At 38.3% G+C, this 22,653-nt stretch overlaps 2 protein-coding genes across 3 annotated transcripts; both read left to right on the top strand.

Annotated features, from left to right (window-relative positions):
* The first annotated feature begins 1,290 nt into the window (after positions 1 to 1,290).
* Positions 1,291 to 21,010, top strand: LOC136168599 (hepatitis A virus cellular receptor 1-like). 2 transcript variants are annotated; one of them, XM_065936258.1, is made up of 9 exons: positions 1,291 to 1,412; positions 1,821 to 1,875; positions 3,954 to 4,286; positions 6,904 to 7,626; positions 8,646 to 8,741; positions 11,855 to 11,910; positions 16,466 to 16,580; positions 17,461 to 17,497; positions 20,100 to 21,010. In XM_065936258.1, the coding sequence occupies exons 2-9, from the start codon at positions 1,833 to 1,835 to the stop codon at positions 20,200 to 20,202; spliced, it is 1,506 nt and encodes a 501-aa protein (XP_065792330.1). In that variant the 5' UTR covers positions 1,291 to 1,412; positions 1,821 to 1,832; the 3' UTR covers positions 20,203 to 21,010. The 2 variants fall into 2 exon arrangements, with proteins under 2 accessions (XP_065792330.1, XP_065792338.1); XM_065936266.1 differs by lacking the exon at positions 20,100 to 21,010 and adding an exon at positions 17,597 to 17,701.
* LOC136168611 (sentrin-specific protease 8) lies at positions 12,101 to 12,868 on the top strand. The gene has a single exon (XM_065936288.1). It carries the CDS (start codon positions 12,147 to 12,149, stop codon positions 12,783 to 12,785), a length of 639 nt encoding a protein of 212 aa, XP_065792360.1. The 5' UTR covers positions 12,101 to 12,146; the 3' UTR covers positions 12,786 to 12,868.
* Positions 21,011 to 22,653: the final 1,643 nt, after the last annotated feature.

Raw genomic sequence — 22,653 nt, 5'->3', positions numbered from 1 at the left:
ACAGGTCTAATTGGATGACCCTTAGGAAATTTATTCCAGAAGAAAGCTACAGTTCTGTTCAGGCGACTGTTGATATTCCAGACAGGACTCCCTCACTTGGCCAGTCAGTGGTACTTTCTCTGACCATGGCTATAATATGAATTTTCTTTTAAAGTTGCTCAAGCTCAATAATAACAAACTAAATTTCAGTCAGCAAATATAACTTCCTGATTATTAGGAGGGACCCTCCTTCAGTTACAGGGTGGATTTATATGACTCCCACCAGATTATTTAAATCATTTAAGTTTAAAAGCTCCCTTACATTGGGAATAGTTGAACTAAGGATAATCAGCCTAATAACACTAGGGAATTAGGCTGGATGCCTTGTGAACAATACAAGTATTTCATTCCCTTTAAGACAGTGATTTGTACAAGACAGATTGAGTCAGATGAGCTGGTAATATACTGGATCACACCTAATTGAAACTCTTGGCCTAAATATTTACTTATGACCCTAGTGCTGCTACTAGCTATGTTACTTGCATTTGGCCTATTTTACAAGATTGTGATTTCTTGCATTACTAAATGGGTGACTAAGCCTCTGATAAAAATGATGACTAGGCAACTTGTGTATATATATTTATTTAAGAGCTATACATGTGAACATTTATTTATGAACTCAAGATTGTTATAGTGTAGCTCTACATACAGGAAGAAGCAACACGGGATTCTGCTTGGACCGAAACAGATTTGAAAGACATGTGGTCCAAAGACTTTTGTCTACTCTTAGTAGTGCCTAGTCCAGTAATACCACACTGAAGATCATCAGAATACTGGCCTGACTGAGAAAAGGTATTCTCTGCACTGTGGGATAGAGTGGCCATGAGCTGCCTCCTAAATCATGGTTGAATTTATGACCATGAGGGGGCACTGGCAGCTAAGGAGTGTCCCTAGCCATCTGGTTCTGTAAGAATTAAGTCACTAGCCCCTGTGGTCACTGACACTCCATATACCCTGAAAGGAATTCAGTGCAGTGATCCAAAAAGAAGTCCTCTGTGCTCTGGGAAAACTGGTAAAACAAGCCTTCAGATAGTTAGATGTTTGCAGGAGAAACTTTTATGAATCCAAGTTTCATCTTCCTGTACTTAGAAAAATGCTAAAGGCATTAATTGAGGTATTTGTTTCTTGTACCTAGTGGCAACCTTCTACTGAGATGTTTGGTTGTTCTCCTCCAAAATCACATAGAAGCTTATCTCTCCACCCCTCTTGGGTGTGGCTCCTCAGAGCTATCTGAGAGGCAGTCTCCTGAGCCATAAGTGAAACTCACAACTCTGAGTTCTTAGCTCAGTGGACATTTGAAGGTTTGACTAAGGCTGGGGACTAGCCACTGTGACCACAAAGGAAGAAGTACCCTCCTCTCGCCAGAAAACCAGGTGACTCATCTTCAAGGCTAAGGATAAGTGCAGCTTTGCCATGGGAAGTCTGGGCTTTGCTCTGGTGTTCCTGCTGAGCCTTCCTCTCCTTTCCTTTGTGTTTGCTCCCTTGTCTCCTCTGTCAGCACCTAGAGTCAGCGTGGGCTCTAAGTGCAGGAAAGGAGCTGTGTAAGTAAGGATGTTTCAGAGGACACCTGTGCCTGCCTGTTGGAAGGGGCAGACCTCTTAGCCACCTGGAGCAGACAGAGAGCGGAAGCATTTGCAAGTGTGGTCTTGCTTCCAGCAGGCAGGTTTATGGGATTCACCCTGTAAGGGTGAAAGGAGAAGGTGCCATCTGAGAATTAAGACTTGTTCTGATCCCATCTGATTGAGGGCCACACCAAGCAGTCTGCTTTCTCTTTCCTTCAGGCCAATAGCATCATGCATCCTTGGGTAGCCATCCTGGGCCTCCTACTCCTGCCAGGTAAGTGAATAAGTGGATTGTGCTCTGGAACCCCAAGGATGTAGGGGGTGGTTTGGGGGGGCACTGGAGGAAAGTAGATGTTAACACCTAGGGCTTTGTCAAAGGTAATGGGATCCACTAGTGAGCAAAGAACCAAGCTGAAAACTTAAGCCAAAGAAATTGCTAAATGCTAAGAATTTAAAAATCTATGAGTATGTGAATAAGGCATCCTGCAGTACAGTACAGCTTATGTTGCTGTTTGTGTTTAAATTAAAAAAAAGAGTAGGTAGATGGTTGTGTATGCATGAAGTACTCAATTGTATGTTAGAAAGTGTAACTGTGGACAAGGGATGGAAGAAGAAATGGGGATGGGTGGGAAGGAGATGAGTCTTTTATTGTACCATTTTGTACTTTTTGATTTTTTTAACTATGTGTAACTGTTTCTTTAAAAAAAAAAAAATTTGAACTTCCCTGGATTTCCAGTGGTTAAAACTGTGTGTTTCCAATGCAGGAAGCACGAGTTCTATCCCTGGTGGGGGAACTAAGATCCCACATGTAGTGCCATGTGGCCAAAATTTTTTTTTTTTCAAAATTTTGTTTTTTAATCAATAAACAAAAAAACTAATTTTTAATAAACACAATTATTTATCTCATATCCTAACATTCTGGGAGATAGGGGAAATTTTTAGGAATAGACATAATCATTAAAAAATCTCTAGAGGTAGGAATATGACGAAAAGTACATTTTAAAATTATATTCTGTAACAACTTTCTATAATCAGCATATAAATTACCTTTATAATTCAAAAATGATATTAAGCAAACTTAAACATAATCAGAATTCCAGTAATAAAAAGTGGACTTATTTTATATAACAATGAGTGTTTTATTCCCAGAGCATTTCCCAGACTTACAGCCCAGTTCTAACTATGACTGGTTGTTGAATCTCAGATTTCTTTTAAGGACCACTCAGACTTCATTTGGCAATACAGTGTTTTAAACCTCTACTGCAGGAAAGAGTTTTCCTGCCTGTTTGTGTTTAAGAGGTGAAGTTTACTGTTTGATTGAATATTGTCCAATTGTTTGATTTCCCCTGGCTAACTGGACAGTACTCCATTGCAGGACAGTCATCAACTTACAAGAAGGGATCCCTGCCTGAATGTTTTTTAATCATCCTAAATCCCATGCTGGGTTTCCCAGGTGGCTCAGTGGTAAAGAATCCACCTACCAATGCAGGAGACATGGGCTTGATTCCAGAGTTGGGAAGATCCCCTGGAGAAGGAAATGGCAACCCACTCCAGTATTATTGCCTGGGAAATTCCATAAACAGAGCAGGCTGGCGGGGTAGCAAAAAGTCCAATACATATTAGCAGCTAAACAAAACCAAAAAAGCCCATTATAAGCATTCATTCCTTCTGAGAGTATTATAAACCCTTTTATCTAAAAACTGATTTCTAAAGAATTTACTTGTCTTCTGCCTTCTAGCCAATGATGCTGTAAGTAGAATATTCGATGTTTTTTCTTTAACTTAGAAAAGATTTGTGAGGTGAAATTTTTTACATATCCATTAAAAAATCGCAATAAAATTGAAAATCAAAATTTTAGATTTAATACATTTTTAAAATCAGATTTCAACTGAGACTGTGATTGAATCTAGGGGAGAGGAAATACCACCTGTATGTATTAAAATTTAGTAAGCAGATACCTGCCAAACACAGGATGAAATGCACACACACTGATTCATTACTGGAGTGTCGTTTGTTTCAAACCTTTTGGAGAGGAATTGGAATCATATTCACCAGAAGACTGGACATATTTCTGCACTTTAAATTCCTGATAGTTTCTCTCATAAATCTGTCCTATTAGGAAGTAATCCTGAGTACAGAAAAATGTTTATATGACGTTTCATCCTCAAATATATCTGGTTAACAATAACACTGCTAAAGAATATGTTTACAAGAAAAATGCATATATTAAATTCAAAAACTCAAAATATGGTTAGATAATTTCAAACCACATAAGCTATATAAAGAACAAAATGAAAATAAAATTAAAGTTAAAATTTTGAGATGCATGCTCTGGTGTCTCTTTATTTACAGATGCTGTAACCTCTTACCACCGAGTGACTGCAGTGGCGGGTCAGTCTGTCACTCTACCCTGCTACTATAATGGTGAAGTCACAAGCATGTGCTGGGGCCGAGGGGCATGTCCTTGGCTTAATTGCGGAACTAACATCATCTGGACTGATGGCTACAGAGTCACCTATCGGAGGGATGGACGTTACCAGCTAAATGGAAATATTGGCGGAAGAGATGTGTCTTTGACCATAAACAATGCTGCCCTGTCTGACAGTGGCTTGTATTGTTGCCGAATTGAGGTGAGAGGGTGGTTCAATGACATAAAAACCACCCTAGAGTTGAGGGTAAATCCAGGTGAGCTTATCTTCCTACTTCTTTGATCACTTTCTGTGGGTTCCCAGAGATAAGAGTTTTCTGTCTGATATTAACTTTCTTTTCCTTTAGTAGGGAAAGAAAAGTTCCCTATGATGTTGTTTTCTAACAACTCTTCAACTGAATATCTTGTATTTGTATAGAGTGAAGTGTTGAGTAACCTTGATTCAAGACCATAGGCTAGAGGATCTTCCCAGTCAGCAAACTGTCTCCTGAGCAGTGCTTCAGGAATAGTAGTTGGTTCATGAAAAAGCATTCACTGTTCCACACTGAGATATAGTGAGTATTTTTATGGAGCTGAATTTCTTCTTCTTGAAAATCTGACCTTTTCTTTGAGGTCATTTCTTCAGAGAATTTTCAAATGTTCTTTCTTAACATGTTAAGACTCATAGAGAGTTTCACACATACAAAACAGGTAATATAAGGTCTTGTCAAATAAATGTATCATTTGATTTTGACAGTTGTCAATGTGATTTTGTTGCATATACATTGAAAGAGCCTATATAGTTTCATCCCCTTCCTCTGTCCTTGGATTTTTTGAAGCACAATTCACACCATATCATGGCTAAGCTGGTAAAGAATCAGCCTGCAAACCGGGAGACCTGGCTTCGATCCCTGAGTTGGGAAGATCTCCTAGAGAAGGGAATGGCTACCCACTGCAGTATTATGGCCTGGAGAATCCCATGAACTGTATAGTCCATGGAGTCACAAAGAGTTGCACCCAACTGTGTGACTTTCACTTTCACTCACATCATATCACTCAATTCCTTGTATAAAAATTAAAATTGCCCTATTGCAATATGAGAACACTTTCACTCAATAACTGTTCAATTTTGGCTTTAAGGAATTTTGTGAAATCCAAAAGTCTGGAAAACTTATGTTTTTCTATGTTGATGTAGACTTTTAATTTTTCTTACCACTTGGTGAAAGGAGCAGGTTCTAAAGGATTTCCTGGTTCCTGGTGCTCTTTGATAGTAAGTATTCTCCTACTAAAGTTTCTAATGAAAACGGAACCCAATACTCAGAGCCTGTATAAGTTAGGTCTCTCTTTTTTTTTTTTAATTTTATTTTATTAGTTTTAGGCCAATTACTTCACAACATTTCAGTGGGTTTTGTCATACATTGACACGAACCAGCCATAGAGTTACACGTATTCCCCATCCCGATCCCCCCCTCCCACCTCCCTGGTCTCTTTTTTAATTTAAATGAACTTGATATTTCAGTTTCATAATTTTTCCTATCTTCATCAAGGACACTTAGGTTATTTGATGAAGGCAAGTAAAAGAAGGTCAATTCTGATGCAGAAAATAGCTGACTCTGGGGAAACATCTTGGAGGCAATTTAAGAAAGCCAAAAGATGCTGGTACTATACACATGTGGCAGGAGGCTGTGTGTGGAGAAGAGATTATGTTTGGAGTTGTGAAATTATATGATTGGTCTGGAGGAATACTTTTTTTTTTAAGTGATAAAGAAAGAAATTAATAGGGGACATTTATAGTGCTTAGAAATTCTTTAACAGATGAATATTTGCAAAGTCACTGTTCTGTCCAGTGGGAAACAGGTTCATAACTGAGCCAAAGTGACTCTCTGCCTCCAACCCAATACTTTACTTAAGTTTTCTTGCTCTTTTCACAGAGTACACTTACTTTCAACATCTCATAGGTCTCTTCCACAGCAGCTTTTCCTAGCCTTAGTTTCCTACATTCTTCCTTAGGAAATATTTACTCCTGAGCAAGGAACATTAGTGAAATAAGCTGATTAAATTTCCTTCTTGTTATACTCCTTTGATCAGATTTTTTTCTTGCTTCCTCTTTTTTTTTTTTTTTTAGGTTTCATTTCAAACTGAAGGGAGGGGATTGAGACTGCACTGTTCTTCAAAATCTTTAACTACACTATTAGACCCAGGTCAGCATACATTAGCCTTAGGACCAGATCAGATTATAAAATAAGGTCACCAACAGTTTTTTTTTTTTTAAATAATAAAGGTTTATTAGAACACAGCCCCATCCATTCATATATATACTATCTATGACTGTTTTCAGGGCTTCCCAGGTGGCAAATGGCATCTGTGTTATCCACTGTATGTTAATGATGTGAATTAATCCACATTTAGGATGCAGATATGTTGGGAGGGTACCCTTAGAACTGACAGAAGTGAATGCTGTTTATTTGGTCAATATTCTGGTTCTTGGGAACTATTATTTGTGTTCCAGTCATGTACTGCTAAGAAGACAAAGATAGCTTCAGGCTGTAGACACTTTTCCTTTCCTCACAGATGTTTATGAAGATATGTAAATCTGATATGTATGACTAGTCTTTACAAAGTGCTTCAACACAAGTCCCATGTGTCATTTTTTAATATCAACACCTCCCGCAATATTATCCTTTAAATGCAGCTGTTGCCTTGTTGTGACCATGTCTTCACTCCCTCCTCAGTCACAGGTTCTAGTTGACCAATGACAAGAACTTGGAGTTCATGGGAGATAAGTGCTGAGTTCTGCCTGGGGACAGTCTCCTTGGTTGTGTTGGTGCACAGGCCCAGCACAAGTCTCTTGTTTCCTGCCGCTTAATGAATCCTTGCTTTCATGTTGATTTCTAGCTCCACCTACAACAACAACGACCACCACTACTCCAAGAACCACTACCACCACCACCACTACTCCAAGAACCACTACCACCACCACCACTACTCCAAGAACCACTACCACCACCACCACTACTCCAAGAACCACTACAACTACCACCAGTACTCCAAGAACAACCACCACTACAAGAAAGACAACCGTTACTACTTCTCCAAGAACGACTACCACTATTCGAACAACTACCACTACTACCCCAAAAATAACCACCAGGATTCCAACAACCACTACCAGATCCACCACTACTCCAAGAACAACCACCACTACAAGAAAGACAGCCGTTACTACTTCTCCAAGAACGACTACCACTATTCGAAAAACCACCACTACTACCCCAAAAACAACCACCAGGACTCCAACAACCACTACCACCTCCACCACTTCTCCAAGAACAACCACCACTACAAGAAAGACAACCATTACTACTACTCCAAGAACATCTACCACTATTCCAACAACCACCACTACTACCCCCAAAACAACAACCACCACAACTTCAACAACCAGCACCACCACTACTCCAACCACCGTGGTCACAACTGCTCCAACAACCACCACCATTGCTATGCCATCAACAATCAACACCACCACTCCAAACATGACGGTCACCACTGCTCCAGTGACAGCGAGGTCCTCTACTTCTCTTCCAGTGCCAGCACCCACAAGGGACCTCCAGCCAGGTAAGCAAAAATGCTTCTAAGTGCAAGAGGTTTTAAAGGAGAGGATATACTACATCCAGGGTACTATGTTAAGGGAGATGTAGAATCTAGGGTAAGGATTCTTAACAGGTTCCCAAACCTGGCTTCACAGAATCTGCGAACCACTTCATCTTTTGTATCTTTAAGCATTTTCAGAGTGAGAGGGATCTATGGTTTTTATTAGATTCTCAAAGGAATCATTAATAGCAAAAATAAAAAAAAGCCAGACCACTGGTCATGAACATATACAAAGGATGGTGCCTTTAGCCCAGTTTAACATAGAATTATGAGGAAAAAATAAGGGTGCCAGAACAGGGCCAAGTGAATGAGATTCTGTCTTACAAGGAGTTCTGAATAGAGACCTTTTAATCCGTTTTGAAGCCTAACCCAACACTTGAGGATAAGATTTCAGTGAAGTTAATGCTTACTCTCTTTCCTGTGTCAGGAAACATGCTAACTGCTTTATGAGTATTAGGCTCCTTAATTCTTATGACAACCCCAAGACTGAGGTTAAAGCTGAAGCTCCAATACTTTGGCCACCTTATTGAATAGCTGACTCATTGGAAAAGACCCTGATGCTAGGAAAGATTGAAGGGAACAGGAGAAGAGGGTGGCAGAGAATGACATGGTTAGACAGTATCACTGACTCAATGGACATGAGTTTGAGCAAACTCCAGGAGACAGAGAAGGACAGGGAAGCATGGCAAGCTGCGTCATGGGGTTGCAAAGAGTCAGACACGACTTAGCAACTGAACAACAAAAGAAATATAAAATGTGAAATAATTAATTATGTTGTTAAACTCTCAGATCATTCCTAGATCAGATTTATTCATGATAATGAAATGCCTACATAGCAGGGTAATACGTGAAGGGCATCTATTAATATATTTCTAAGAAAGAGTCAAAGGGTAATTTCTGATTTCGTTTTGTTATTTCTGCTGGGGGTGTAAATTTTCCTCCACCAATTGAACACTATTTTTCCATTCTTGTCATTCCTATAGCTTCTTTATCTTCTCCAACTCAGACAGCAGAAACCCAGCCTACTACCGTGTATGAAACAAACATAACCAGCTCACCATGGCACTCTTGTTCAACAGGTAACGTCAGTTTCTTTCCTGAACACCTGGGAGCTTTCAAATTTTGATAAATGTTAGCACATTGTTAAGAGCACATATTCTGAAATAAGAGAAGCGAGACTTGAATGCCAACAATGGCTATTCCACTCAGCTATGCAACTTGAACAAATGTCTTATTACCTTCTTTAAATCTGTTTTTATCTTTTGGAAAATGGGTGAAATATTACTTATTCTTACAAGCATTATTTGAGATAAAGATCTTGGGACACAGTTACAAGGTAAGTGATAGAGTGACAATTTAGACTGTTATTTAGAATGTCCAGAAATATGTACATTTGAGTGACATAGGCAGCTTGTATGATTGGGACCATCCACATGCATATCCACATTTTTCTAAATAAAATGAATCAGCCTTGTCTTTAAACTTATTCCTAGGTGTACTTCCCTGGACAGAGCCTTAAAACAATTAAATCCAAACTGGTCCAGACCAAACTGGTCACCTGTTTATGCTTCCTCTAAGCCCCAGAAACTACACAGAGCCAGGAGGCTCCCCCGCTGCCTTGTCGAGCTTTCATTTCACATGGACACTTTGAGTTGGGTTGAGGACATGGACACCAGAACCAAAGAGGCAGGTCCCACTAGGATTGTGCTATTCCACTACAAAAGTCTCCCAGTTCTCCCTTGTTTTGGAAAGTCCATATTCTTTTAAGATGTAAGATTAGTCTGTTTTTCCTATAATGTAGAAAGATGATATTGAATTGTCATCTTTCCCAGCTAACTCTGTTACCCATGGTGGTAAATTTGGAGAGCACCACATGTGAACCCCTTTGTAATGTAGAACAGGCTTATTTGTCCATGTGCCTGTGAAGCATCCAAACATGGTCAGGCTTTGTAAGACTTGTGTGTATGATTCATCATGTTCAGGAGGTACTAATATGTAGCAGACACCCAGGGTGGCCATCTTTGCCAATCAGTCAAGGAAGCTCTTAATTGAAAATGGACGTGCAGGGGGACTCAGAGAGGGACCAATTTAATTGGAATTAGCTAATAGTGACATTTGGTTTTGAAAGTGGAATCCTTGGTGTGAACTGTTTCTGGGCACAAAAACAAAGAGAAAGCAGATAAAAATACAGGTAAGAGCAGTTGGAGCAACTGTACCCCACAGTTTTAGGCTAAGAGGACGAACAAAGTAGGAAATGGGAAATTGTTCTCTAAAATATGTCACTAAAACCTGGTCAAGGTAGACTTGCCAGCATGGACCCGACATAAGAGCAGCTGTGTCCTCACGACTTCTGTGACTGCTGCTGTCTTGGCAGCATCTCTGAGGCCCTTCAGCCAAATCCTCACAGTGCCCGAGTCACACTTCAGTGGGTTCAAGCCTCACAAAGCAAAGAATGTTAGTCCAGACAGAATTTTGGTTTCATATGGCTTGCACCTTCCTTTTCAGATGCATGTGCCAGGAAATTGTTGTATATTATCTCATTTAATTCTTTCAGGGAAGGTTTATTTCTTGCCATTGCCAGACTGAGGAGAAGATTTAGTTCTACTTCGGAGACAAACAGCTTCCAATTCAACTGCCCGCCCATGGCAGTTTCTAGCTGTTCGCCCATGAGCAAGTTGTTTTATTTTCACTCCATGTGTGTATGGAATGAAAGACATGATATTTGGAAAAGTCATTGCATGGTGTCCCTTCCCCATTGCTCCTAAGTTGTATAGCAACATAATTGTGATACCTGATATTTGTGTAATATGATGTTAAGAACCCTACATACATCATCTACTGTGATAATTATGAGACGGGTGCTATCAACAGCTTGTAGTTCAAGGTTACTCCAGCTAGAAACATAAATACATACATTTACATGCATATGTATATAATATGTATGTAAAGGACATTGATCAAGGTCACATTAGTAAGTGACATGTCAGTACTGAAGTCAAGTTTTATCTGACTCAAGTCCTTCCTATTTTTTTTTTTTACAACATCACTCATTCTATAGCTTAAGGATTTAAGGTTATAACATAAATCATACACAGAGACTAGACTGTAGGTACTGTCTTTGTCTCTTGAAGAAGTAGTATCAGAATGTTTAAACTGTAGATACAGTAATGTAAAATGTGAAAATTTAGGGGGATATGATTAGTTCATTTTCACTACCATTAGAAAATGATGGTTTTATAGCTCTGTCAGTAGTATGGGAATCTCTGAGACCTGTAGTATTTTCATTGAATAGGAACATAATGTGTGCAGTGGTTATGATCTGAGGCTCTTGTCCTTTAGTAGAATTGGATACTTCAACCATTTCAGTATCTCATCTATAATTTTGGATTAAGAAAATTGGTATAAGGTAGTAAAGTGCTTGTATTTAATAGATCCTCAGTAAAGAGAGTATTGTGTATTTGACCTATAGTTGCTTAGAAGTGCCAACAGTATATGTTCTGTGTGACAAAAGAGATATTTCAAAACACTATTAAAATTTGGACATTCAAAATTTTAAGGCATAATATCCTTTTGTATTGGAATTTTAGGTAGTATAAAGTATACTGGCCTTGGGAGTGATGTAACATATTTCCTAAAGCACATTTGGATCAGTGTCTGGGCACACAGGCATATAATGTAGGAGTTGGATGCCACCTGTTTGAGGTATCTTAGTGGATTTCACTCACATTTTGAGTATAAAACCAATGTAATGTTCATTTTGAACAGAGTGGTTCTGCTCTTTGGATGTGTAATGACCTCTGAGCACTCATTGGAAGTTTCTGAGCTTCCATGAAAGTATTGATTATTTACCCGTAATTGGTAATTTTTAACCTAGTTCTGAGAATGGGTCACTCTGACTTGTCTAAAATTGTCAGTAAATTTTCCGTGAGCATGCAGTTTTTTTTCCACAGAGAGAAACAAAAAGGGTTCATTTTCAAAGTGTCCATGACAAAATGGTTAAGAAGCACAACCTTACTGCTTAAATTAATAAATGTTAGTAACTTGGTATTAACTTGGGATGTCTACAGCATTAGGCCATATGATTATTCAACTTTCCCTTCATTACCAAAAGGCAGTGTGAATATATTTGGTGTTTGCAGGAAAGTTCAATATCTTTTTGTAATTCTTATTAATTTTCTTTCTTGTTGAGCAGATGGAAATGGCACTGTGACACAGTCTCCAGATCCCCATTGGCATAACAATCAACCTGTAAGTATATTCCTTCCTATTTTATTAGCCTGATTCACTTATATGTCTCTTCTGTAATCAAGTTACATTTAGAGATTTCTAGTATCAGACTAGTTCACAGATTGATTCCTTCTAATTTAGAAAATAAAGGAAGAAAAGAGGCTTTTCCGGCCAGTACAGAGCTGCTTGGAGGCTGGTAGGGTTGGTGAGGCCCGAAGCAGCTTCTGGAATTTCTGAGCAGCCCTGGTCAGTACCAGATGGACCCAGTAGTCTTGAGTTACATGGACAGTCTACTGCGGCAATCAGACGTCTCACTACTGGATCCTCCAAGCTGGCTCAATGACCATGTTATTGGGTTTGCCTTTGAGTACTTTGCCAACAGTCAATTTCATGACTGCTCTGACCACGTCTGTTTCATCAGCCCCGAAGTTACTCAGTTCATCAAGTGCACTGGCAACCCAGCAGAAATCGCCATGTTCCTTGAACCCTTGGACATCCCCAATAAGAGAGTTATATTTTTAGCCATCAATGATAATTCCAACCACGCAGCTGGGGGAACCCACTGGAGCTTGTTGGTTTATCTGCAAGATAAAAATGGCTTTTTTCATTATAATTCTTATGGTAGTAGTAACACATTCCATGCAAAACAGGTAGCAGAGAAACTAGAGGCTTTCTTAGGCAGAAAAGGAGACAAACTGGCCTTTGTGGAAGAGAAAGCCCCTGCTCAACAAAACAGCTATGACTGTGGGATGTATGTGATATGTAACACTGAGGCCTTGTGTCAGAACTTCTTTAGACAACAGCCAGAATCACTACTGCAGCTACTCACTCCTACATACATCACAAAGAAGAGAGAAGAATGGAAAGATCTCATTGCCAGACTTGCTAAAAATTAGCTGTTGAAATATATTTGACTTTTGAAGTCTCTTTCTGCCTGTCCCCATGTATTGGATGGCTGAAGTCTCAGTGCCTGAGGGGAGATGCCTGGGAAAGGAAAGCTTAGAATGCTTACTTTCTCCTGAGAGAGTGTTGTCCTCCACATTATCCTAATGGAAAGTGTCACTTTAACCCTAACTTCAGAGCAATATGTTCTGTGAAGATGTCTTCAAAATATGCACCAAAACTGATTAATTCCCTTTTGGGCTCCTTATCCACATCGGTTTAGTGCAAAGAAAAAAGATTGATCTGTAAAACAAATTAAGAATATGTGAAATTTACAAGCAAGAAGAAAATCATAGAGCAACCAAAAACTTAGTGCACAGCTCGCATATTTCAAGAGATCAACTAGCTGGAAGCAGATCAAGACCTAACCTAATTCAAGATTGAAGTTTTATCAGTTACTCAGTCCTGTGATACCTCTTCCATTCAACAAGCAAAGGCTTTGCCAGCTATAACCTTTGCCAATACTTGATAAAGATGGTGTTAGCCCATAGTCACCCATCTAATTCCTGGAGCACTTTAAGAAAGGGGGAATCTTGAATAACTTTGTTAAAATTATTGTCTGTGGTGGACCTCTTGTTTTGCATCTGAAACTTAAAGTTCGTTTATTTTTGAGATACAAAGGAGAAAAAGTGACCTTTCTCAACTCTTTCACTTTATTCAAAAAGCAGACAATGTAGTTTTTGAAATGTGGAACCAAGAGTAAAATGAAATGCTATTCCTTCAAAAAAAAAAAAAAAAAAAGAAAAAAGAAAATAAAGGAAGAAAAGAATCTGACTCTGAAATAGGGATACTTTATTTAAAGTCTATATAGATGCCCTACTTTGTTAGAAATACCTGAAAAGTGATATTTTACTCTAGACACACATATACACCAGAATTTCTGCTGCCCATAAAATAAGAAAAAAAGTGTGAATTATTTAAGGCATAGTGAATTAACATTACATACCAAGAAAGACTTAAATCATTGTTAGAGAAATAACAAGCCTTGAATTGATGTAGTGGAATGGGGGCCATCCCCACCAAAAATATTATGTCAATGAAAGTACGATTCCTTAAACATAGGCCCCCTAATATCCTTTTCCAATCCAACTTTCCTCCTATAGAGAAAATTTGATGCCACTGTTGGGTCTTTCTATATATAATCCTCCCCATATGATGACATATTAAGGTCCTAAGGTCTTCAACAACTTTGTAATTCTGTAATTTGTTCTCACACTTTCCCCACAGTTAGCTTGGGAAAAATCCAAGGGGCTATAGTCTCATGATGTTCATCAAAGCCTCATCTTTGTGTGTAAATTAGAGGAATTTATCAGTGAGATTTTTACTTTTGGATCCCTTGGGTAAAACAACTTTCCTTTCACTATGTGCAAATAACTCTTAGAAGCAAAAAACATGAACAGATTCAGGTATGAGAGTAATCTTGATTGCAAGTGGTGAGAAGTTGCAGCATGGACATTGTAAGAGAAATTCATGTTCAAGGAAAGTGCAGTTAATGTGATGTCAAGTGGCCTTATATTGCATAACTTAGTGTAATGAGAACACTACCAGGTAGGAATGATATGAAAGATTAATTACACTGATGATATGGGTACTGATTGATCTGATGGATATGGGCTGAATTTGTTTGTGCTTGTTAAATAGCAGAACTGCCACCATTTAAATGTCCTGTCAGTCAGACTTATGCTGGTTTAAAAAAAAGAAACACACACTCTGAATGATAAGATTGTTTTTGACCTCAGTTACCTGCAGGACAGGTTTATTTAGTAGCAGTTAATCTCTTCTATATGATATAAGCAATATAGAAGCAAGTTCACAAAAGGTGGTAGCCCAATCGTGGGTTTTTTTGTGTCTTGACTGTGAAGACATCAAGGTGTCTCCCAGGTATCTTGAAACCAAGCAGCATATATTTCCACCCAGTAGGTCAACTTCTTGAGCTGCATCTTAAGGAGAGAATGAACATATACATAAAGATATATAAACAAGATATATCTTGCTGCTGTTTATAATCATGAAAATATGATAAACAACCTAAATGTTCCATAATAGGAGATTAATTACTTATCAATTAAGCATGCCCATTTATTGCCATTAACAATGTTGTCACTGCAGTGTACTTACTGCTATGAGAAGACATTGTCAATTGTTAAATGAAAAAACTAAGTTTTCAGATAGCATTGGGACTTCCCTGACAGTCCAGTGATTAAGACTCCATGCCTCCAATGAAGTAAGTACAGGTTTCGATGGCTGATCAGGGAACTAAGATCCCACATGCCATGTAGCATTGCCAAAAGTGAAAAAAAAATTTTATATTAATATATATTATATAGTTTATAGACACAAAATAAAATGATGTATATTATGTAGTATACATTGGGTAGTGTAACTGTGTCTGTTAGGGAAAGTACTAGAAAGATAAAATTCTAGAAGGGTATGTAATGAAAAATGGTAATAAAAACTATTTCTGGATGTTGAAATTATGGTTGATTTTTGTTTTCCTTTCTTACTCCTGAGCTACACACTCTAAAATGAGCTTCCAGTTTTTATGTAACATAATATTTTTTAAAAAGCAAGCAAAGACTGCTTCCTGTAACCCTGTGTTCTTTCTAACTGCTTTACCTCCTACAAGTAAGGTGGTAACACAGCTTTTCCCTCCCAAGGCACTGAGTGTTTTCCGTTTAGGCAAGGACAGCTCAGAGGCTAGGTCACCCTCCTCTGTATTCATCATAGTGTTTTTCAGGAGGAACCTGAAGTACCTTTCCCCAAAACCCTATTTAATCTGTATTTGACAGAAAAAGAGGTTTGGAGAGGCTAAATAACTTGCTAGGGTCACAGAGCAACTAAATAAAAGTTAATCTGGGATTCTGACTCCAGAGATTAAACTCTTATGCAGGAGGAGACTTGAGACTTAATCTTTTTCTCTGATTTTCCACTTCCTTTCTGTTAAAATACCTACCTGGTGGGACATCTTTAGAATTAGAATTAAGTTATGTAGAGGAGGCAGGCATGATGGCCTGGTATGTTTTGGGTTTACGTGATGATCCCTCACACTAGGAATTTTTTTCCCAATTGCACAGCATTTTAATTGTTAAGCAGAGCCATGAATCTGAGCAGCTACTTTCATGCCCATTTACAAAGACATAGAATCTTGAATTCTAGTTAAAAAAAGTGTTTTAATTAAAGGCCAGTTTCAGGAACTGAACACATTCAGATAGCACCACCATGGTAACTTGTATAGGGACCAAAACTGCTTTTTATTAGTATCATAAGAGGATTATTTATGAAAGGAACTTATTATATTACAATATGTATAAATTATAATAATAGAGCATACTCATTTGGAGCATACAGTTTGAGTTTAACAAAACTGTACCCTTGTCTAAATACCACCGCAAGTAAGATGTAAACATTTCCACCAACCCCAAATACAGTTTGAATTTTGAGTTGTCTTAGAATCTCATCATAACGCTATAACTTTACATTGCTTGGTCTTACCCCTCATGATGCAGAACTAGCCAGGGGCTAATAAACAATAATGTGTCTGGGTATACTATTTTCTGAGATGTTATCTGCCTATAACTCTAACAAGATGGTTTTATTTTTCTGTTTTGTGTTTGATCTGCTGATGTTTCTGTAGCTTGCGGCACTGGCACAAGAAACATGGATGAGCACCAACAAGGGAGTCTACATTGGAATCTCTGTTACCATTTTGGCATTGTTGCTCATGTTTGTGGTTTTCTGGATTAGGAGAAGTAAGTCACCTCAGGACTAAAATATTGAGGAATATTCTTGAGCCCACAGGAGTATTCTTGAGTCAAATGCATGTAGCTGTATATTCCATATATCAGTGTCATGTAACTTCCTTGGTTCTTACCTTGTTCTTTCCTTATTTTTTATTTATCTTAAATTGATTGTTCCATAAACATGATATTTAAATTATTCATAGGAGAAATTAAATATGGAGAAATAAGCACTGGTTGTGTATAGCTGATACTTGGAAGTCAAAACCCACTGTAATATACAAGACTTGTTCCCTCCCATTTTGTTCTTTTCCCATTCCCTCAATAACAAATTTTTATCCCTATTGGGGGTAAAACTGTTGATGGTTTTATAGCATCCACTTAATAGAAGAAGCACAAGAGACATGAGGAAGGTACATGATTTTGGAGCTAGGAGAAGTACAAAGGGTTTCAGATGACAGTTATCCAATACCTCCTGGTCTCCTTCCACCAGTTGTGTGTGTATGAGTTTGTAAAGCCCATCTTCTATGCGAGAAGTGCAATATTCAGGGTTTTTTTCAGTGAAATATAATGGCAAAAATTAAGCTAGGGCATGTTGGTCAATACACTAAACCTACGAATCACAAGATACTTTACACCAAGGGGCTTATTTGGCTTCTGGAGATTCAAGAGAAGTTAGTTGGAGTTATCAGTTTAGGGTCCAGATTGATTTTTTTCTCCTTCTTTTTAAAAATATTCTTTCTTCTAAATTAATTTTTTTTAGACTTTGAGAGCTGTACTGATTTTGCTCATATTAAAGTAAAAACTATAATAATATACTGGTTTGGAAAAAAAATCTCATGAACTCTTTGGCTTGTATGTTTAATTTTCTCTTCATTTTCCCCCAATTTAGGATACTTTTGCCTGGGTAGCAAGGTGGAGCTACTACGGTAAGTTTGAAATGGTTTGTGTCAGTAATGCCTTTTGATGTTCTTACTCTAGTAAACATAAGGAAAATTTCTCTGTCCCTCTCCTCTTTTCCTTCTTAGTTCTCCATTTTATACTCTGGATCCAGAAAAATCTAGTATATAGAGCACCTCCATTGTTGTTCAACCTTCCAGTGATGATTTTGGCATCTCTATGCTGCTGCTGCTGCTGCTGCTAAGTCGCTTCAGTTGTGTCTGACTCTGTGCGACCCCATAGACGGCAGCCCACCAGGCTCCTCTGTTCCTGGGATTCTCCATACAAGAATACTGGAGTGGGTTGCCAGTTCCTTCTCCAAGCATCTCTATGTTTCCCTGGAATTGTGTCATAACAGCTACAGAAACAACACCTCAAATGTTATCTCTTAGAGCATGAGAACTAAATTGCAGATATTGTCTCAGGGATCATTCGAGTGGGTTGTTTAGACTGTTTTTCAATTTCATTCAGTGCTCTGTTTATTGCATGTCTATTGAATCTCTAGTATATTCCAAAAAGATGAGCAGAACAGGCAGAAAACATATAAATGAATAAGCAGGGCCTTATAGAACTTCCAGAGAAATACCATGGGGAATACTGGAGCAGAGCAGTAGGTTATTTGAGTGAACTCCAAAGAAGCAGAAGGCAGCTCTGCAAAAATCTGGAGGAAGACACCTGCAGGCTGAAGACCTGCAAAGGCAGTGGGTAGGGACATGCCTCCAACTCCCCACGCCTCCCACCATCCCTATTATTCCATACCCAGCCTGCTCTGTTCATTTACGTTAGCTGTCTGGCCTCACAGGCATTTCAATTTACAGTTTTTGCAAATTTACCACTTCACCCAATAAAAAATTAAATCTTCTTTGTAAGCATCCCTGGAGTCATTTTCCCAAACATCTGTAAAGGTAGGAAACCACTCCCTACTTCCAACCATATAAACTGTTTCATCTGGTCCATCTTGGGCTTTAAGCTAAGTCTTTCTTTGATTCTGAATTCGTCCCTCTTTAACTGCCATCCATTACTCTTAGTTCTCTTTCATTGGATGTTTGTACCCAATCTTTCCTACATCTGAGTTAATCACATGAAGCAAGTAAGTAAGTAAGTACAGTCGCTCAGTGGTGTCCAACTCTTTGCAACCCCATGGACTGTTAGCCTACCAGGCTCCTCTGTTCATGGGATTTTCCAGGCAAGGGTACTGGAGTGGGTTGCCATTTCCTTCTCCAGGGGATCTTCCTGGCCCACGGATTGGACCCAGGTCTCCAGCATTGCAGACAGACGCTTTACTGTCTGAGTCACCAAGGAAGCCCTAATCACATGAGCCAGTCCACAAAATATGCCTTGAATAATCTCCAGCTTTGCAAGTGTTCCATAGACGCTGGATTTTATTACCGCAGACGTGCCCTTCACAGTAATAAACCTGTGACACAGGTAGTAGTATTATTCTCAGTTTACAAGTTAAAAAACAGTTTTAGAGATGTTAAGTGACATCCAAGGTTACATCACACAGCAGGTCTCTTAGAGTCCAAAACCCAGACTTCTAGGAGTTTTTGACTGTCAGCTTCCTAGAGTGGAAAAAATAAAAAGTACTCCTTACAGACAGAAAAGCATGAATGATATAACATCCTTTTAGTTCATTTTTGTTCTTTCAATGTTTACTTCTTTAAAATTTCAGTTTTTCATCTTTTAATTAGAAAAGAAAATATTTATTGTAGAAGATACTGTATAATATAGAAAAGCAAACAAAACCAAAACAAAAAGGTATATTTCCTCATGATGTTATTTTTGGGGCAGCTATATCATGTTGACACATTTTGAGCTGCTGACACCTAACCTGTTTCCACACATGTATGACTAATCTGTTTAAAGATCAGAGCTGAGTGAAGATTCAGTGCATTTCATATCATTTCTGGACAGGCTTAGGTAATAAAAATAGTGACTACAGGCAACTTCTATAAAAGCATTGATATCAAAACTCCACAAATGACCTTTGTGTACACTTGATGTGTGAGTCTTCATGTTATAAAACTCACCTAACCCATGGCTTTCTAATTTTGACTGTTAAGGCAGACTGTGAGTTTTGATTCTGATCTAGAACACAGTTAGGTGAAGCAATACTATTTTACTACATCTGATATGCTCTGATATTTTGTATACTTATATATATTTATCTTAAATACAGGATACATACCACTAAATAATATTTGCTAAAGGGTCACAGTCCTCAGCTAGAAAAACGCCAGCCAAACCATTTCCTGGCCATCTTTGAGACTGTGCATCCTGGTTTAGTACTTCAATTTGATGTGTGGTATTTGTCTTCTTGGATTATAAATTTTTGTGTTCTATTGCACGAGTGTCTTGAAAGAGACCAGTGTGAGTTTTTTGAAACGAAAAGGTGTGACTTTCTATCTCCTTATAAAAAATAATTTCCTGTAACTTCATAGTCACAATTCTGGAACTTCTGTTCATTTCATAGGATGTTTGAATGGGGCTCTGAGAAATGCACATACCCAGGCTTGACTGAACGTAAACAAATATGCTGCTCATACTTGAGAAGTGGTCTTCTTTTCTCTTACTCATGTTATTCTTTTACAGCGTGATTCCATTGAAAGATTCTCACATTGGAGCTTTGAAAAATGCAGCTCTGAAGCCTATCCAAGCAGAAGACAATGTCTACATTATTGATGACTATCACTAAGTCCTGGATCCAGATTCTAAGGTGTTATGCCCTTGACTGTAGAAGACAGTGACGAGATACCGTGTCAGAGTCCTTTCAATCAGCTGCACAATTTTTCAGTCAGTTTCCCATGGCGTTCCTATGAGTCAGGGGCACTGGGTAGAGTGTTGCTAGCTCAATTGTGTAAAGTCAACCTATGTCACAAGAGTCCTAATTTTTTATACTAAATTGGCTCCAACTTTCTGATCATTGCAGAGGTCCCTTCAAAGCATGAAACATACTTCTTAGAATTGTACATTCTCTTTAGACCTCATGAATCCTGTTTTCCATCAAGAATTCTCATTGGGAAGATAGAAAAAAACACTTCCACCTCAGTTACCAAGGCTGTCAAGAATACCTGAATTCAACTTAGAATCAGGACATCTAGTCTGCGACTTAAAGGACTTAACATGCAAGCATTGCATGCTTCTTCTTTTTTTTTTTTTTTAAATCAACTGATTTTGAATGTGATATTTCTTAGGGTCCGCAAGGTTTCAAATCATGGTGTGTACAGATTTTTATTTACGCAATAGAAAAATGGAGATGAGTGTGATTTTGCCATTATAGACAAATTTGATTTCTCAGGGTTCTGAAATACAAGGCATTAAATGCTTTCTTTGGGAGGAGGATGGTATTTGAGCAGTTTGAAGAAGCAATGGTATTGAGTAGAGCATGAAGACACCAGGAGAAGAAAATCTATAGTCATATAATTTATGATATTTTGCTACATCAGTGCCATAGTTCTAGGTGCTTATGTTGACTACTGGCAGGCTCTGAATTTCAGAATGAGGCAGGGCAGAAATAAATACAAGAAAAAAAGAGAGGGAGGGAGTAGCAAGAGACTTTCTGTTTTAGAAAATAGAGTTTGCAAATATAATAGTATTGTTTGAGAGTGTTAACCAGTGTCTACAAAATGCTAAACTGTCCTCAAACCACTTTGATTTTTGAAATTGTTTTGGAAGGATAAAAGGTCTTTTTCATATTGAATCAATACCTGTGTTATATTTCTTTTTTACAATGCAGTTAAATTTTGGTTTTCCCAGAAGTATTAGACAAAGGCTAAATATAAGGATAATTTTAATCATGTAGAAGCATTTCTACATGAGCAGTTAAAAGACTGGAGATTTCACTTTGAGTAAACCCTAAAATCACTGATGCTTGAGTAATTTGGAGGACATTCAGAGCTACTCACACAAAAGTGGTCCATGAGGGCTGGATGCTTGTTTATTTTTTCCTAAATATAAATTTACTTATTTTAATTGGAGGCCAACATTAAAAAGAATGCATTTGAATCAGTTCTAATGAGATGTATGAAACTGGAGCCCATTATACAGAGTGAAATAAGCCAGAAAGATAAAGACCAATACAGTATACCAATGCATATATATGGAATTTAAAAAGATGGTAACAATAACCCTATATGCAAAACAGAAAAAGAGACACAGATATACAGAACAGACTTTGGGACTCTGGGAGAAGGCAAGGGTAGGATGTTCTGAAAGAATAACATTGAAACAAGTATACTATCATGGGTGAAACAGATCACCAGCCCAGATTGGATGCATAAGACAAATGCTCAGCGCTGGTGCACTGGGAAGACCCAGAGGGATGGGATGAAGAGGGAGGCAGGAGGGGGGATCAGGATGGGGAACATATGTAAATCCATGGCTGATACATGTCAATGTATGGCGAAACCCACTACAATATTGGAAAGTAATTAGCCTCCAACTAATAAAAATAAATTTTAAAAAAGTATTCCTTTATAAACAATAAAAGAAAATAATTGGAGGCTAATTACATTACAATATTGTAGTGGTTTTGCTATACATTGACATGAATCCACCACGGGTGTACATGTGTTCCCCATCCTGAACCCCCCTCCCACCTTCCTCCCCATCGCATCCCTCTGGGTCATCCCAGTGCACCAGCCCCGAGCACCCTGTCTCATGCATCGAACCTGGACTGGCAATTCATTTCACATGTGATAATATACATGTTTCAATGCCATTCTTCCAAATTATTCCACCCCCGCCTTGTCCCACAGAGTCCAAAAGACTGTTCTATACATCTGTGTCTCTTTTGCTGTCTCACATATAGGGTTATTGTTACCATCTTTCTAAATTCCATATATATGCATTAGTATGCTGTACTGGTGTTTTTCTTCCTGGCTTACTTCACTCTGTATAATAGGCTTCAGTTTCATCCACCTGATTAGAACTGATTCAAATGTATTCTTTGTAATGGCTGATTAATATTCCATTGTGTATGTACCACAGCTTTCTTATCCATTCGTCTACTGATGGACATCTAGGTTGCTTCCATGTCCTGGCTATTATAAACAGTGCTGTGATGAACATTGGGGTACACGTGTCTCTTTCAATTCTGGTTTCCTCGGTGTGTATGCCCATCAGATTACTGGTCATATTGCAGTTC

The sequence above is a fragment of the Muntiacus reevesi genome, chromosome 1 (assembly GCF_963930625.1).
Source record: "Muntiacus reevesi chromosome 1, mMunRee1.1, whole genome shotgun sequence".
NCBI classification, from domain to species: Eukaryota; Metazoa; Chordata; class Mammalia; order Artiodactyla; family Cervidae; genus Muntiacus; species Muntiacus reevesi.
Note: the sequence above shows the minus strand (reverse complement) of the source record. Positions and strands in the feature narration are given on the sequence as shown.

Bases quoted from the DNA above. Each gene is read 5' to 3' on its own strand.
- LOC136168599 (XM_065936258.1), top strand. From the start codon at position 1,833: ATGCATCCTTGGGTAGCCATCCTGGGCCTCCTACTCCTGCCAG. The intron at 4,287-6,903 runs GTGAGCTTATCT...GTTGATTTCTAG, and splicing joins AGAGTTGAGGGTAAATCCAG to CTCCACCTACAACAACAACG. The intron at 17,498-20,099 runs GTAAGTTTGAAA...ATTCTTTTACAG, and splicing joins AGCAAGGTGGAGCTACTACG to CGTGATTCCATTGAAAGATT.
- LOC136168611 (XM_065936288.1), top strand. From the start codon at position 12,147: ATGGACCCAGTAGTCTTGAGTTACATGGACAGTCTACTGCGGCAATCA.